This window comes from Oryx dammah, unplaced genomic scaffold (genome assembly GCF_014754425.2).
Source record: "Oryx dammah isolate SB20612 unplaced genomic scaffold, SCBI_Odam_1.1 HiC_scaffold_14, whole genome shotgun sequence".
NCBI classification, from domain to species: Eukaryota; Metazoa; Chordata; class Mammalia; order Artiodactyla; family Bovidae; genus Oryx; species Oryx dammah.
In genome coordinates this window covers 9,894,230-9,910,566 of record NW_024070198.1, presented here as the reverse complement: position 1 = coordinate 9,910,566, position 16,337 = coordinate 9,894,230, and the positions used below count along the sequence as shown (strand labels likewise).

The following is a 16,337-nucleotide window of genomic DNA, read 5'->3' as shown; positions in this document are numbered from 1 at the left end:
GTGTTCTTTTCTCCCTAGAAAGGGAAAGTGAGCTGGCCTCAATGCAACTTACAGTCTACTTGGCCTTTTCATGGAGTGTAACAGTCAAAAGAGCAAGTGATAGCCCCACTGCACAAGTGAAGAGACTAAGCGTAACAACAGAAGATGATAGAAAACAATCTACTCAATCTCCAAGTGTGCCGAAGAGGCATCAATAGTCAACCCCAGGACTGTCTCTTGGCAACACTCGTGATTCAAGGCTCATTGTCACTCTGGAGTTTAGAAGAAACCTGAATGGGAGGATTAGAAGAGAAGTTACACCTCCCTGAGTTCACAGTCTCTCAAGAGTTTCTAGATACATTTCCAAGTGAAAAAATAATTTTAAGCATTTTTTTCCAATTAAAAATGACCAATGAGAAGTTTGTTGATGCTAATATATTTTGAAAGTCAACATTACAGAAAGAAGCATTGCATTTATAACAGTACAGAAATCATGTAGGTGAGAAGAAACTATTTTGGAAAAAGTAAATGAATAATTCTCTAAATCCAGAACTGCTTTTTGTCTTCTGCCATCAAAGAAATGATTTCATTGTAAACTTCTTGAGGTGCATCCATTGCCCAGATAAAGTCCAAGTGATTGTAATTTGGAATTTCCTTGTGGTAAATGAGATTAGGGAGTTTTGAAAGCAAAAGGTCAACATCCTGAGTGTCAGCCAACAGGTCTTTGCCAGCACTCCATACTGCAACTGGAACATTCATGGCTGTTAAGTTGTAGATGGGAGGTGTGGGCTAAAACACAAGAGGAAAAGAATCAGAATTTTCATAGGTAAATTCACTTTAAACTCAATACTTATTCAGTGGGTAAATCAGATATCACTTAAAAATTGAGATATAATTTATAAATAACATTATATTTGTTGTAGGTGCACAGCAATGATTCCACACATGTATACATTGTGAAATGATGACAACAAAAAAATCTAGTTAGCATCTACCTCCATGTGTAGTTTTACCCTAACCCTAACCCTAGAGAGAGAGAGATAACTTTTAAGATTTACTGTCTTGGCAAGTTTCAAATGTATAGTTACAGTATTAGTAACTATAGTCTCCACACTGTAATTGCATCTCCAAGTCTTACTTATTTTATGACTGGAAGTTCATACCTTTTGACCACCTTAATCTATTTTGCCCATGCCTCTAGCAACCACCAATCTGTTTTGTATATCTATTAATTCCAGATTTTTCATGTTTTAGATTCCACATTTAAGTGAGATCATATAATATTTATCTGTGTATGAATAACATTTCATTTAGCATAATATTGTCAAGGTCCATCCTTGTTGTTACAAGTGGCATGACCCAGTTTCATAATTAAATCTTAAGAATTTACACACTCTAAAGGTATAAGCTTCTCAAAATGGCCTGAGTCATTTATGTTTACTTTGTCTGACTTCCCAGTATAGTCATTGGAAAGGTAGCCAGTTGGTTAAATGAGTTGTATTCTAAATACTTGCCTGATTTTTACTAAATATAGGTTCAAATTCTTAGAATATCTATCAGTAGCCCCGTTTCCTATTTCGACAAAAATCACCATTCACACAGATTTTAAAGGCATTCATAAAGCAGACCAATGGTAGACATAAAGCAGACAAGAAAATCACTACTAACTTTCCCACTGTTCACAGAGAATTTTGTTAGTTTTTAAAGATGATATTCTTAAGAATTCTGATTCAATACATTAATGTAATAGCTATATACTTATGCTTATAGCTATTATACTAATAGCTATATACTACAATATACTAATATAAGTATAATATATAGCTATATACTACAATATACTTATATAAGTATAATATATAGCTATATACTACAATATACTTATACTTATATAAGTATATACTTATATAAGTACAAGCTATATACTTATACTAATAGCTACATACTACAATACTTATGTAATAGCTAATTCACAAAGAAATGTTTTATTATATGTATATAGTATTATATGTATAGTATTTTAATACTTTATTATGCTCCTTTATATGTTGGACAGAAGGGAAAAGTGTAGAGAACGCCCATGAGAATAAAGCCACTTTTCTTCACTTATTGCCACTGTTAGAAGTGTTTTCCAGGACCAGCTTCTGGATCTTAAATTATCATCACTTCCCCAGTTAGCTGACACCATCCTGAGTTGTGTTTGGCTTGGTTGCAGGGAGCATGGAGTTGGGGGTGGGTGTTTCACCCGCTTCCCCGCCCACAATGGAGTCTCTGGTTACTAGTGTTAAGAGCCCAGGACAAAGGCAGCCTCTGAGGTGCTGCTGGTTTTTGAGTCTTCCCCTGAGCCTTCACGCTCCAGTATCTGTGCTCATTTAGCTGCCCTCAAAGTACCACACGACTGCAGTAAGAAACTTCCAGAACTTATCACCCCTGGTGGCATAAGACAGAATTCTGAGGTCTGGACAACAACTTGACTTTGGAAAATATGTGTAAAGTTATCGCAATTTCATCTTTAACCATTTATATCTTTGTCTTTCAAAATGTGAATAACTGCTACTTAAGATGCTTACCTGATTATAATGCATTAGGTTCTGAAATGAGGCTCCCCAGTCAAAAGCTTGGAATTTCCCAGACTTAATAGCCTAATGGAGAGAAATTTAAAAAACTAAGAAATTAAAAAAAATTACTTGGCTATGTGAATGATAACATACCAACATTTCCAAGTAGTTTACTTTTAATTTAAATATTATTTATTTTTTTCTCATTCCAAGAATAAAGACTATTAATCCTAGAGAACAATTTATTCAAGTTTAAATGCAGCTCTGCTTGAAATAATTTTTCTTGCCACTCAAGTCATGAAAATCATTTATTTCTTGCTAACCAAAGCACCTATTTTTATAGGATTTTCCTTCACATGGATTGATAATTTCACCTGGTAGTCCCATGCCAGAAAAATTCCCTGCTAGGAACATTTACTTTGACAGACGATTTTAAGACTGCTTTAGGTAAACTGGTGACGGTTGAGGCCCACAAGAAAGTTTCAACAGCTTGAAATGATACCTGTGTCCAGTGGAGGGCGTTTTGAACAGAAGTTCCTGCTGGATTATGTGCTATATACACATCTAAGCGACTCTAGAAAGCAAGCACATAAGCACACACACACACACACTTAGATAAACATTCAGTTTCTTGAAAACACCTAAGACTTAAACTTTTCTGATCCATATCAAGTTTTACCAGCAGCATTACTGGCAGGATATGAGCAAAAGAGTTGTACATCACTTTATGGCTTGCAAACTCTGATTATATGGGCTAATTTCAAGGATGCATAGCTAAACAATTTTGAGTGAGAATAGTTGTCAATGGATAATACAAAACATGAAAAATGGGACATCCTGTGAGCTAGGGTGTTTCGTTCCATGATCTGCATATGTTGGGGCTTCCCAGCTGGCGCTAATGGTAAAGAATCTGCCTGTGAGTGCAGGAGACACAAACACAGGCTCAGTCCCTGGGTCAGGAAGATCCCCTGGGGTACAGAGTGGCAACCCGCTCCAGTATTCTTGCCTGCGAGATTCTATGGACAAAGGAACCTGGTTGGCTACAGTCCATGGGACTGCAAAGAATCGGACATGACTGAGCACAGTACGTACTTTACATATGTTAGCTCATTTAACCGTCACAATGACTCATTTCATGGATAAGGAATCAAAATGAAGGTGTTCAAGTGTGTTGCAAAGGTAGGGTCTGAATTATGCTTTTAACCTGAATCCATGCTTTTAACTTCTTTGCAATACTGCAGTATTTTGTATGTGTTTTTAAACATCCACTTGGTGCAAAGCAAATGAAATAGGAGGTAAAGAGTATGGACAAGATCTTACATAAAGAGTTGCTCTGAAAGAAGTTTTGGAAAGTTTATAGGGTTGACTATCAGCATTAAAATATTTTAAATAATATTCATCCCATATCTAGACATATTTTTCCTACAGAGGAACCTGACAACATAGTTCAATACCTCATCTCACAGAAATTAAAGTCACAGTGATTTTCAGGTGATCAGAGGTGAGTAGTGAGTTTTCTGGTTTTGTTTTTTCTACAAGCTGTTTACTTCAGGGCACAACGAGGTGATGGAAGGAAGCTGGAGGCAACAAAACTAGGAGCCACGGCTTGTGGTTTCTCTTGGGCTTATCTGCATATTGGACAGAATTTTGAAGTGACTCCTGGTTCTAATAAAGTACCATTCCTAAGTGATGATAAGACAAGTAATCAAGAGAGTTGCTCAAAATAATCAGAAATTTCAGGGCATACAAACCATGTTGAAGTTTTTATTGTCAGCTCCAGTAATGGCAAACAAGGCATTCTTACAAAGGACATCCAGTGTCTCACGAGAGCACACTTCAACACCAAGAAATTGTTCAAAAAAATTGTGTGGGTAGAACATTTTGTTACCAAATATAATCTGAAAAATAAAAGCATCATTATAGATTTGCAAATAACAAGCTACAGAAAAGACTTCTTAATTTGTCTAGTTTACTGACAGAAATGTCTATTTCAATATTTCTATATGTTGTCTCAGGAAGTTTAAATACTTTCTCTCATTGAATCCCAATGATAAAGATGTGGAATGGACAGGGCAGATATGCTGCCGTCTATGGGGTCGCACAGAGTTGGACACGACTGAAGTGACTTAGCAGCAACACTGTTGCATTGAGAACTGTACTGGCTAATGAAAATTGTAAAGCATAAAAATGTACAGTCTAGTTGGGGTAATAGGAACTATGGGATTAAATCATAAAACAACATTGTAGAATATCAAAAGTCAGTTCCAAGATGTGTGGTTTCAGCAATAGATGACCAAAAATCATCAGGAAAAAAGATGACTTCAAGCCATATTTTCATGAAAACGTTAAAAAGAGGTTTGGTAGCTTAATAATTGAAAGGACTCACCCTCATTGTTCTTGAGGAAGGTTGATACTTTGTTACCCCCATTTTATTTTATTCTTTTTTTATTGAAGTATAGTTGATTGACAATATAATATTAGTTTCAGTTATATGACTTAGTGACTCCATATTTTCAAAATTACACACAAAGTTTCAAAATTATACACATGCAAACCTACTATAAAGTATTGACCGTTTTCTCTTTGCTGGACATTTTATCCGTGTGACTTATTTAATTATTACTGGTAGTTCGTACTCTGTCATCCCCATTTTATACAGGAGAACAGAAGGCTAATAAATAGTCAGGGTCTTGATCTACTGAGAACTGGATTGCAGCTAGAATCCTGATCCAAGCCTCAAGATTTTGACTTAAAGTCTAATACTATCTTTTTTTAAACCCCTCTCTCCACTGCCTGTCAGAAATTCTGAGTACAAGTTAAAAATAAACATGTTCTGAATCAGTGCAGCCTATAAATATATTCAGGGTCATCACACAATTTTACATTTTGAGTAAAAGTTTTACAAATATAGTTGCAGGTAAAAATCTTTTAGGTTTAGACACCTGTGTTAGTTTAGAGAGAAAAAAATGAACAGCACACACCTGAATGAAAAAAAAATGAAAAGCACACAACCATAGAAGAGAATGGCATCATTAAATTTTGTAGCCTGAGGCAAACTGTTCTCCTAATGGAGTGTGTGTGTGTGTGAGTGTGTGTGTGTGTGTGTGTTGGTTACAGCGGGTGGGAGAAGTTGGTGATTAAACTTTGGATAAAGGAAAGATTATTAAATCCCTAACATATATGCCTACATATCTATCTACAGTTTATTGAAATCTATTCTACTGCCCTACAAAATCCCCATTTAAAGAGAAAAGACCTCTTAGGAATAGACTTGGAAAGCCAAGGGTATTTGATGAGGGGTCTCCAAGCTCTTGCTTTCCTCCACCACTGCTATCTTACCCTTTCTCTCCTTTTCCTTTCCCTTCCCTTTCTTTCCTGTTCTTCTTCTTCCCACTTTTCATGGACTAGGTAGTTGAGGTGTTTTGCTTGACTCTCTTGTGTTGCTTTTCGCTCCTCTTCCCCAGGCTGAGGGTGGAAACACAGCCTTGAAGACTTGTGTGGATACTTGGTAAAGAAACATCCGTGAAGGAGCAAAAACACTGCCAGGTGTTGCTAGCACATAAAGAAATGGAGAATTAAAAAAGTGTGGGGCTCTCTTAATATAATGGGGGTTCGAACATGGTCAGTGCTATTCAAGGTGTAACATAAACACATTCGTTTCCATTCCTGGATATAAACACGATCGTCCACCATGTGTTTGTTCTCTATCACTTTGAAATCCACAAACAATTCAATATCTTAGATCCGGGTAAAGGGAATCACATACCTTGAAGAGGAAGTGAGGAATAAGTGCAAGTTTGTTAAACAGGCTTTGGGTGTACTTCACTGTGGCAACTGGGGCTAATGCATGGAAGACTTTGATTTTTTCAGCCAGTGTGGGATTGGTAGAAAAGGCGATAAAACCTGAAACAGAACAAGGAATATGTATAAAGGTAGGGATTTGTGTGTGTGTGTGTGTGTGTGTGTGTGTGTGTGTGTGTGTGTGCGTAGTGTTTTACAAGTAGGACATCATTACTTTGGACTTACTAAGGGTGCCATCTGGGACAACCTGAAATCAACAAAATGGTCAGATTTTAGTATATTTTATTTTCATAGATTCTCTCTGGGGACATGAGGTTTGCTGTTGTTTAGTCGCTAAGTCGTGTCTGACTCTGGTGACCCCATGTACTGGGGCCCACCAGGCTCCTCTGTCCATGGGATTTCCCTAGCAAGAATACTGGAGTGGACTGCCATTTCCTTCTCCATGGGATTTACCCAACCCAGGGATGTAACTCACATCTCCCATTTGGCAGGCAGATTTGTTACTACTGAGCTACCTGGGAAGCCCTGGACAGGAGGTTAGAACTTTTCAAAAGTTACATTTAACTCTTTTATCTGACTTTTGAAAACAGGCCAACTTTAGAAAAATCACATGGTAATAAAAGTGTTATAATTTATATGACAGCAGGTTTGGTTCAGCTTAAAATGATCTCATCTTATAACAATGAGATAATTAACATTTAACATGAATATGGTATATAAGTGGAAAAGTTAAAGCACAAATTTGAAATGTGTCAAAACAGAGTTTGAAACTTAGTTCTGTGGTTTATTAGCTTTGTGACCTTGGAAAAGAGACCTAAACTCTAAAAGTTTTAGTTTCCTCATCTAAAAATAGGTATAATAATGAATACTTCCTTAGGTTGTTTAGGAAATAATTAAGTTGAATCATGTAAAATATTTACCAGGAACAAAGCCATGCCCGTGGGGCCACCCAAGACGGGCGGGTCATGGTAGAGAGGTCTGACAGAATGTGGTCCACTGGAGAAGGGAATGGCAAACCACTTCAGTATTCTTGCCTTGAGAACCCCATGAACAGTATCAAAAGGCAAAATGATGGGATACTAAAAGAGGAACTCCCCAGGTCAGTAGGTGCCCAATATGCTACTGGAGATCAGTGATGAGATGGCTGGATGGCATCACTGACTTGATGGACGTGAGTCTGAGTGAACTCCCGGAGTTGGTGATGAACAGGGAGGCCTGGCGTGCTGCAATTCATGGGGTCGCAGAGTGTCGGACATGACTGAGTGACTGAACTGAACTGAACTGAGTCACATAGTAATGCTTAACAAATGAGCAGCTGAGATAATTCCAATATTTGTATATAATATTCTCGGCCCTTATCTGCTTTTAATTGTTTTCATGAACAGTACCATATAAAGTGAAAGTGAAGTCACTCAGTCGTGTCCGACTCCTTGTGACCCTATGGACTATAGCCTACCAAGCTTCTCTGTCCATGGTATTCTCCAGGCAAGAATAATGGAGTGGGCTGCCATTTCCTTCTCCAGGGGATCTTCCCGACCCAGGGATCAAACCCGGATTTCCCGCATCGGAGGCAGACGCTTTAACCTCTGTGCCACCAGGGAAGCCCTACCATATAAATAGACTGGGTTCTAATTAAACAATTATCAACTTAAATTCTTTACAGTTGAATTTCATAGGACAATCTCTCCTTACTGTTAATAATGACATGTTGACTAGACTTAAGAACAGCTTGAAACAAAGCTTTTCAGATTTGTGCAAAACTTAAATAAAGCAAAAAGAAAGAAAAACTTTTCAGGTTTATGCCACTCAGTAATATGCAGCCTGATCCCACTGGAAGAAGAACATGCTTTCCAACAGCACTCTGTTGATTAAGGAGTTCCTTATCTGGCTTCCTAACTCTGAAGATGAGAGCCAGCAGGTCACCCAGAGCAAGCAGGACTCCTTCCCAAGGAGAGTCAGTCTCCTCCTGCTAGAGTATTAGTAGCTGCACTACTGACACTGAGTGGGGGTCAGTAGGTCCATAAAGGGTCAGAAGGTAACTTCTCAAAACAAGCTTAATCCCATTGTAGATGCAATCCATCAAGGACACTTCACTAAACTTCATGTACACAGCAGATTGACCGGTAGATGTGAATTAGAAGGCAGAAACAACTTGCTGAAATTTATGAGTATGGTGACACAATGACAAACTGTCCACTGGTGAGTAAGAAGAATGGAAATGTTCAATATTTAAATACTCAAAAGAGCAGTCGCTTGGAGTGACTTTCTGTCAGGACAAGCGGTTCTATTTACCTCAATAAATCTTAAGGACATTTCTGCATTTCAGCTAACTGCAATAATTTTATAACCCTGTATCATTGAGAAAAGGTTAAGCTATGTTCAACATGTTCTGTACAAAAGCACAGGAGTCAGTCATAAGCACCCCTCTGATGCTCCCAAATCTGACTCCCTGATTTATTTTCCTCTTCATAGAAAAATGCTACCATCATCTAGCATCATATATATTTTACTTATCATTTTCTCTGCCTCCACCTGCTAGAGTATTAGTAGTAAAAAGACAGAGATTTTAAACTATTTACTTTTTTGATATATCCTTAGGTTATGTTATATGAGACCCGTAAATAAGATTGACTGAATGAAATAAACTGAGACCAGAGACCATGTGGTACAAAGTTTCAGAGCATTGGTTCCTACCTGTAATAACTATGTTATCTTACACAAACTATTTCTTCACCCACTATCTAGGTTGCCTATTTTTGGGCTCCAAAATCACTGCAGATGGTGATTGCAGCCATGAAATTAAAAGATGCTTACTCCTTGGAAGGAAAGTTATGACCAATCTACATAGCATATTCAAAAGCAGAGATATTACTTTGCCAACAAAGGTCCATCTAGTCAAGGCTATGGTTTTTCCAGTGGTCATGTATGGATATGAGAGTTGGACTGTGAAGAAAGCTGAGTGCCAAACTGTGGTGTTGGAGAAGACTCTTGAGAGTCCCTTGGACTGCAAGGGGATCCAACCAGTCCATCCTAAAGGAGACCAGTCCTGGGTGTTCATTGGAAGAACTGATGCTGAGGCTCCAGTACTTTGGCCACCTCATGCAAAGAGTTGACTCATTGGAAAAGACCCTTATGCTGGGAGGGATTGGAGGCAGGGGGAGAAGGGGACGACAGAGGATGAGATGGCTGGATGGCATCACTGACTCGATGGACATGGGTTTGGGTGAACTCCGGGAGTTGGTGATGGACAGGGAGGCCTGGTGTGCTGAAATTCATGTGGTCACAGAGTCGGACATGACTGAGCGACTGAACCGAACTGAACTGATACATACAATAGGAATAATAATGGCCTTATATCAGTGGGCTGTTGTAGACATTGCATTATATAATGAATGGAAAGCAATTAGCAAGCATGAAGACCAACATACCTGCATGACCACTGGTAAAGGATCTATATGAACTACACTCCTTGCTAATTGCTTTTACCTACCAATGGTGGTGCCTTGGGAATGGCCAACATAGTGTAGCTTCTCCTGTCCTGTTCTCTTTAAGATGAAATCAATTGTAGATGGAAGGTCATATTCAGCCATTTCATCAAAGCTGTAAAAAAGACAAAATAAACTAAATACACATCTTTGTTATAATTGCTGTAAGTCAAACCTATTTAAGCTAAAGCTTCCTTTGAAAAATAGAAAACTGGATGCTCTAAATATTGCTGCTTATAGACTATTTGAGTGTCAGGGGCTCTTTGCCAATGACTTCTTTAAAGAGCTGACATTATTTCTAAAGCACAGCATGGTAGCTGCAGTTTGTTCAAATTTAAAACACTAGTATTTGTAGTTGGGGACTACTTCCATCCCTGAATCTGACTGTCAGATTTAGTAATGACTTGTATTTAGTGTTCCACTACCATGAAATATGAATAATTTCTCTATTTTATTCTTTATAAGTCATCCAGAATAATTTTTTTGAAAATGAGAACAGGCTATGCCCCTCCCCTGTTAAAACTTTCCAGAGGCTTCTCCTTACACTTAGAATGAGCTCCAAGGCCCTCATCATCACCTACACTGCCCACCCTGATCCAGGCTTGTCGGCATCTCTAGTCTCCTGTCCTCATGGTCTTCCTCTTCCTCACTACACTTGGGACAGACGACCTTGCATTCAGTTCCTAGAATTTTTAGAGCACTTTTGTGCCTCAGTTCCATCAACCAACTTCTCTTCTGTTCTCCATTTCCACTAGTAATTCCCAGAAAAGGCACCAGAAGGCCAGTAAGAGAAAATCTTTGATAATCTCTCCATGGTGTCTAAATTTCATTGTTTCCCCCTCCACTTCATTATTGCTGATGAGAGATGTTGTGTATGAACCCCAGCTGGGTTTAAATCCATGTGGATGTTCCTTTAGAAATTGCCGAGGGCAACACATTTCCTTACTTACTCATTTTGCTCAATCCTTGTGGAAAAGCAGATTCAGGGAATCTCATAATAGTGGGCACTGGGATCACAGTTAGGAGGAAAACTACCCTTGGAATGAGGTGAATGAAAAATCTAAGATAGATTAGAGTCAAAGGATTTCCTTCTCCTCCTACTTGAAGTGGGATTTGTTAAGATATGACTGGATTGGAAGCAGTGACTACTGATGATTTTTAACTCAATATTAATTTTTAATTCTCCCTTTCTTTACCTGAAAGCCCAGAATTCAGGGGAGTCTGGTGAATAGTATAAATGTTTCTGGGCCCAAGTGTTTCCTCTGCTGTTCCCCAGCCACACGTCATAACCAGCATCTGCCAGGAGGAAGCCCAGGCTGTTGTTGGGAAGGTTGGAAATCCAGTTTGTAGCTGATCCAAGAAGACCATGCTGCAGAAACACAACAGGTCTCTGACCTAAGGAAGAAAATCATTCAAACCTTTATAAACTCACTCCTTATTCTCAGAGAAACGTGAATTTAGGAAGACTAGAATTAAATAAGTTTGCTTGTTGGGGTGAATATTTTTTGAATTGTTATCTTAATTGCCATGATAGTTTCTCAGATGACAAAATATGTGCACCTGTATTCTTTAAATTGTGTGCAGTTTGTTGTATGCCAGTTAAACTCAAAAAGCTACTGAAAAATTATATTAAAGAAATTCAGCATAATGTTAATTAAGTGGGTTTGTTATTCAGGGACTCTGAGTCCCCACCCAGCACAACAAACTAAAATCAGGGGCCAGTGTGCTTCACATCATAGAAGCCAGTGTAAATCTGGTGTCACTCAGACCCTTAGCTTAATCTCAGAAGTCCAAGGTGGATCAAGGATTTTTTTCCCTGTGGGTAACTTAATCTTACGTTCTAGAATTAGAATACATTTGAATGGAATGGATTTGATTCACAATTCGAGACACTCATCTTTTCCCGTCATTCCAGCCCCACCCCCTGCAAGCTTCCCTGGTGACTCGGTGGTAAAGAATCTGCCTACCAAAACAGAAGGTGTGGTTTTAGTTCCTGGGTCAGGAAGATCCCCTGGAGAAGGAAGTGGCAGGCCACTTCAGTATTCTTGCCAGGATACTCCATGGACAGAGGACCCGGGCAGGCTACAGTCCATGGGGTTGCAAAACAGCGGAGCACAACTTAGTGACTGAACAAAAACCAGTCCTACCTAAATGATTAGCATCATTCTTTCCATGAGGAATCCGATAGACCTGAAGGACATAACCATCTGCAGTTATAACTTTATGCATCTCACTTGGGTAGCCCCAGAAGGAAATCATCTGACTCTGAATGGAGGGAGAAAAAAAAATTAGCTTCATGAGTTTACTGGGCCACTTTTATGATTCGTATCATAAAAATTATTGATTGTTAACAAAATAAAAGATATTTTAAAAGAATTAATGGGAGCAAATAGCATCAATATCTTTGTAAGTGTTGTTTTTAAAATATTAGTGATATGAATAACTTACAACATTCATACTGGCTTCAGGGTTCTCAGCAATTTTTCCAAGGAAACAAAATGCATTTCCAGGCATGTGGATGAAACACACTGTTACAAGTAGCCACCACATTTTCAACCTATTAGGGAAAAAAAGACTTATTGCATCATGTGGTAAATCTTACAATATAACATGAAGTCATGATATTGAGCTGCCTTGCTCTTTTCTTCACATATTTTTCACTTATTACCTTCTCTGTCATATCATTCTCCTGTTTCTCATCACTTTGTCAATTAGAAAATGTTTATAGTACTTCTGCTAATCTGGTCATTTATTCAGTTTTGTACATGATTCTACTTTTCCAAAGGACCTTTTATCAACCTACCCTTGTAGATATTTGCTATTTACCATCTGTTATGGTTTGAATTGGACTCCCACTGACACCCCAAAAATAGATGTATTGAAGACCTCAATACCTCTGAATTTCACTCCATTTGGAAGTAGAGTTATTACAGACGAAACTTAAGTTAAGATGAGGCCATCCAGGAGTAGGGTGAACCCTTAATCCCATATGAATGGTCTTCTTCTAAGAAGATGGCCATGTGAAGGCAGAGAGAATGGAAGCCAAGGGGCAAAAGAGATTACTGGCAAACTACCAACACCTAGGAAAAGACATTGAAAGATTTCTTTATATGTTCTAGAGGGAGCATAGCCCTTCAAACACCTTGGTTTTAGATTTACAGATTCCACAAATGTAAGATAATAATTTTCTGTTATTTTAAGCAATCCGCTTGTGGTACTTTGCTCCAGCAGCCCTAAGAAGATGACACACCATCTGTCAGAAAAGGGGGAGAAAGCCAACACTCAGAATGGTTGTCTTTCTTGAAACTGTGAACAAAACAAGGAAGTCTGTCTGTTTTGTATGTGAAAACTTGCTTTAATCCCCTCAAAATGGCAGACCAAATGTTACTCAAACATTGACAATACAGATACATTTTTATATTATTGTTTTAAAATGTCTGGATTCAAAGACAACCCACTTAATAACTCTTTTGTTCACCCGCTGTACCTCACATGATAAATATGACAATCGATAACCACTGCTCTATTTGTAACTTCAGGTGTCCTGATTCCTCCCCATTCCTATTGCAACGATCGCCATCAACTCTTACCCTTTCCTAATGAATACTTTTCTCAAGGGAGCCTGCACTAACATACCCGTGCTCCCACCCCTACCTTGCAAGTGCTCCATTGTGTTCCATTTGCAACCATGTAATTTTTTCAATTTCAGACTTAATATTTTCCCCTAAGCTCTGTTCAAATATATCATATTCAAATAAGGCTGTAGGTTTCCACAGCTGCAGTCTTCTGCTCTAAACTTCACATTATCATTTAACAAAAAAAAACAAAAAATATTAGCCCAAGGAAAACATGAAGGAACGGCATGTTCTCTGCCTTCAAGGAACTTACAACCTAGTGATAGCTCAGTAGTACCGACTCTTTCTACTTGCTCTCTTGCCTGTACCATCCATGCATTTCTCAGTCCCTTTCACTTCAGATCAACTCAGGGCTTGCTTGCTTGCTTGCTCCTAAAATCCCATAGGTAGACTAAGGCTTTAGACTTAGTCAAACAAAAGGATGGCTGGGTAACAAGGTAGCTATAGAGCATCCTGCTCAGGTCTTGGCTCCATAAGCATTTGTTGCTCAATAAATGAAAATTAATCATACTATTAGTAGTACTTTTCAAACCTAACTATTTGTTAGCTCCATAAGTGATTTCTAATAAGTGGGCTTCCCTTGTGGCTCAGCTGGTAAGGAATCTGCCTGCAATGGGGGAGACCTGGGTTCAATCCCTGGGTTGGGAAGATCCCCTGGAGAAGGGAAAGGCTACCCATTCCAGTATTCTGGCCTGAAAAATTCCATGGACTGTATAGCCCATGGGGTCGCAAAGAATCATACACAACTGAGTGGCTTTCACTTATTAGAAATCATATATGTACTAACAGCTAAAAAAAATTAAAAATGACTGAACTTACTATTCTCAAGAGCTACCTATGTCCCTTTACTTTTTATCAAAAATTAAAATAAATATTCTATCTCATTTACTACATGAATCTCTTCAAGGTTTATTAGGGTTATTTTTTCCTAAAGAAATTAATTGTGCATGTTCTCTTAATCAAGGCTCTATAGAGCTCAATTCAAAGCTTTCAGGTTTTAATGGTAGAAGTAGCCTAGGAGAGAAGGCAGAGGGAAGGAAATAAGTAGAGATGAGAGGGAGAGAACCAAGGAGAAAGATGTCCGTAGGATATCAAGACTGGTGACTGTGAGGAAACTAAGCTGGTCTTTTTTGATAACTATAAACACTAGACATTCCTTGAATATCATTTGAATTGCTAAAATAAGTGATCTTTTCCAGAAAACCCCACAAACATTGTTAATAAAAACTGAATATTTTTCTAAAGTCCTACTACTTCTCATAGAGATTGTGAACAGAGTACTAGTCTACCCATGTTGATCTGAAAATCAGTCAGGTTTTATTTCAAGTTAGAAACTGCACAGTGAGGAGATAGAGCCCAGTGGACATATGGCCTGCACCTGTTACAAATTCAGAGCATTGCTTGTTCTTTCTTTTTCCCAAATCATTGACATCGAGCCCCAAAGAAGGAGAAAAAGAAGAAATCTCCTAGAAAAAAAGTATATACATATAATCAAGGTTTAAAAGTTCAATGGAAAATTATATTTTTTAAGGTAGAAATAAATTTCACATATAGATACATTACTTTTGAAGTATATTAAATAAACTTTATAACACCAGAGAATCATACTCACTGTCACCAAAGTGAATGCCTTCTAGTTTCTCGAAGGTAAAGGAAAACCTAACTCTCCTTGTCCTTCTCTCTCTCACTATATGTCTATATATATAGATATAGTTATAGATAGGGGTACATGTGTATGTTTTGGGTGACCTTTCCCAAAAACGTACAGTCACTGCATTTCCAGTGAACTCCAATATTTGCCAAACAGCAAGTCAAATATTGCATAAGCGGTAAACCCGCAAAAGGATACAGTTCAAAAACATCCTTAGAGATTCATTCTTCTTGATTTATCACCTGCTGAAATTCTGCCTCCTGCTTCCTTGTTCTTTGCGTTTTCTTAATCCTAGCAATTATCAAGTCTTCTCCCACACTTGGGTAGGAACACTTTAACTCATAAAGAATCACCTATATGTTAAAACAAGTCAATGTGTCCCACTGGAATAATTTTCAAAATTTGAAAGCAAAATAATTTTTATCACAAGTTTTTCATAGTTGCTTTTGCCTAAATTAAGAAATAACTAATGCCAAATATTGCACATGTGAACAAAATGAAATTTTATCTATTTATGTATTGAGATGGTATTTTATTGTGTTTTGAACATTTAATATGAGAAGAACTGTACAAAAAAGATCTTCACAACCAAGATAATCACGATGGTGTGATCACTCACTTAGAGCCAGACATCCTGGAATGTGAGATCAAGTGGGCCTTAGAAAGCATCACTGTGAACAAAGTTAGTGGAGGTGATGGAATTCCAGTTGAGCTATTTCAAATCCTAAAAGATGATGCTGTGAAAGTGCTGCACTCAATATGCCAGCAAATTTGGAAAACAGCAGTGGCCACAGGACTGGAAAAGGTCAGTTTTCATTCCAATCCCAAAGAAAGGCTATGCCAAAGAATGCTCAAACTGCTGCACAATTGCACTCATCTCACACACTAGTAAGGTAATGCTCAAAATTCTCCAAACCAGGCTTCAGCATTACGTGAACCGTGAACTTTCAGATGTTCTAGCTGGTTTTAGAAAGGGCAGAGGAACCAGAGATCAAATTGCCAACATCTGCTGGATCATCGAAAAAGCAAGAGAGTTCCAGAAAAACGGCTCTTTCTGCTTTACTGATTATGCCAAAGCCTTTGACTGTGTGGATCACAATCAACTGTGGAAAATTATTCAGGAGATGGGAATAGCAGACCACTTGACCTACCTCTTGAGAAATTTGTATGGAGGTCAGGAAGCAACAGTTAGAACTGGACATGGAACAACAGAGTGGTTCCAAATAGG

General features: G+C 38.2%; 1 protein-coding gene across 1 annotated transcript; it reads right to left on the bottom strand.

Moving 5' to 3' along the window:
* Positions 1-519: 519 nt before the first annotated feature.
* LOC120873988 (gastric triacylglycerol lipase) lies at positions 520-12,373 on the bottom strand. The gene is made up of 9 exons (XM_040255178.1): positions 12,272-12,373; positions 11,971-12,088; positions 11,020-11,218; positions 9,829-9,938; positions 6,304-6,440; positions 4,289-4,435; positions 3,040-3,111; positions 2,550-2,621; positions 520-768 (listed from the first exon to the last, which is right to left on the bottom strand). The coding sequence occupies exons 1-9, from the start codon at positions 12,371-12,373 to the stop codon at positions 520-522; spliced, it is 1,206 nt and encodes a 401-aa protein (XP_040111112.1).
* Between the last annotated feature and the right edge of the window lie 3,964 nt (positions 12,374-16,337).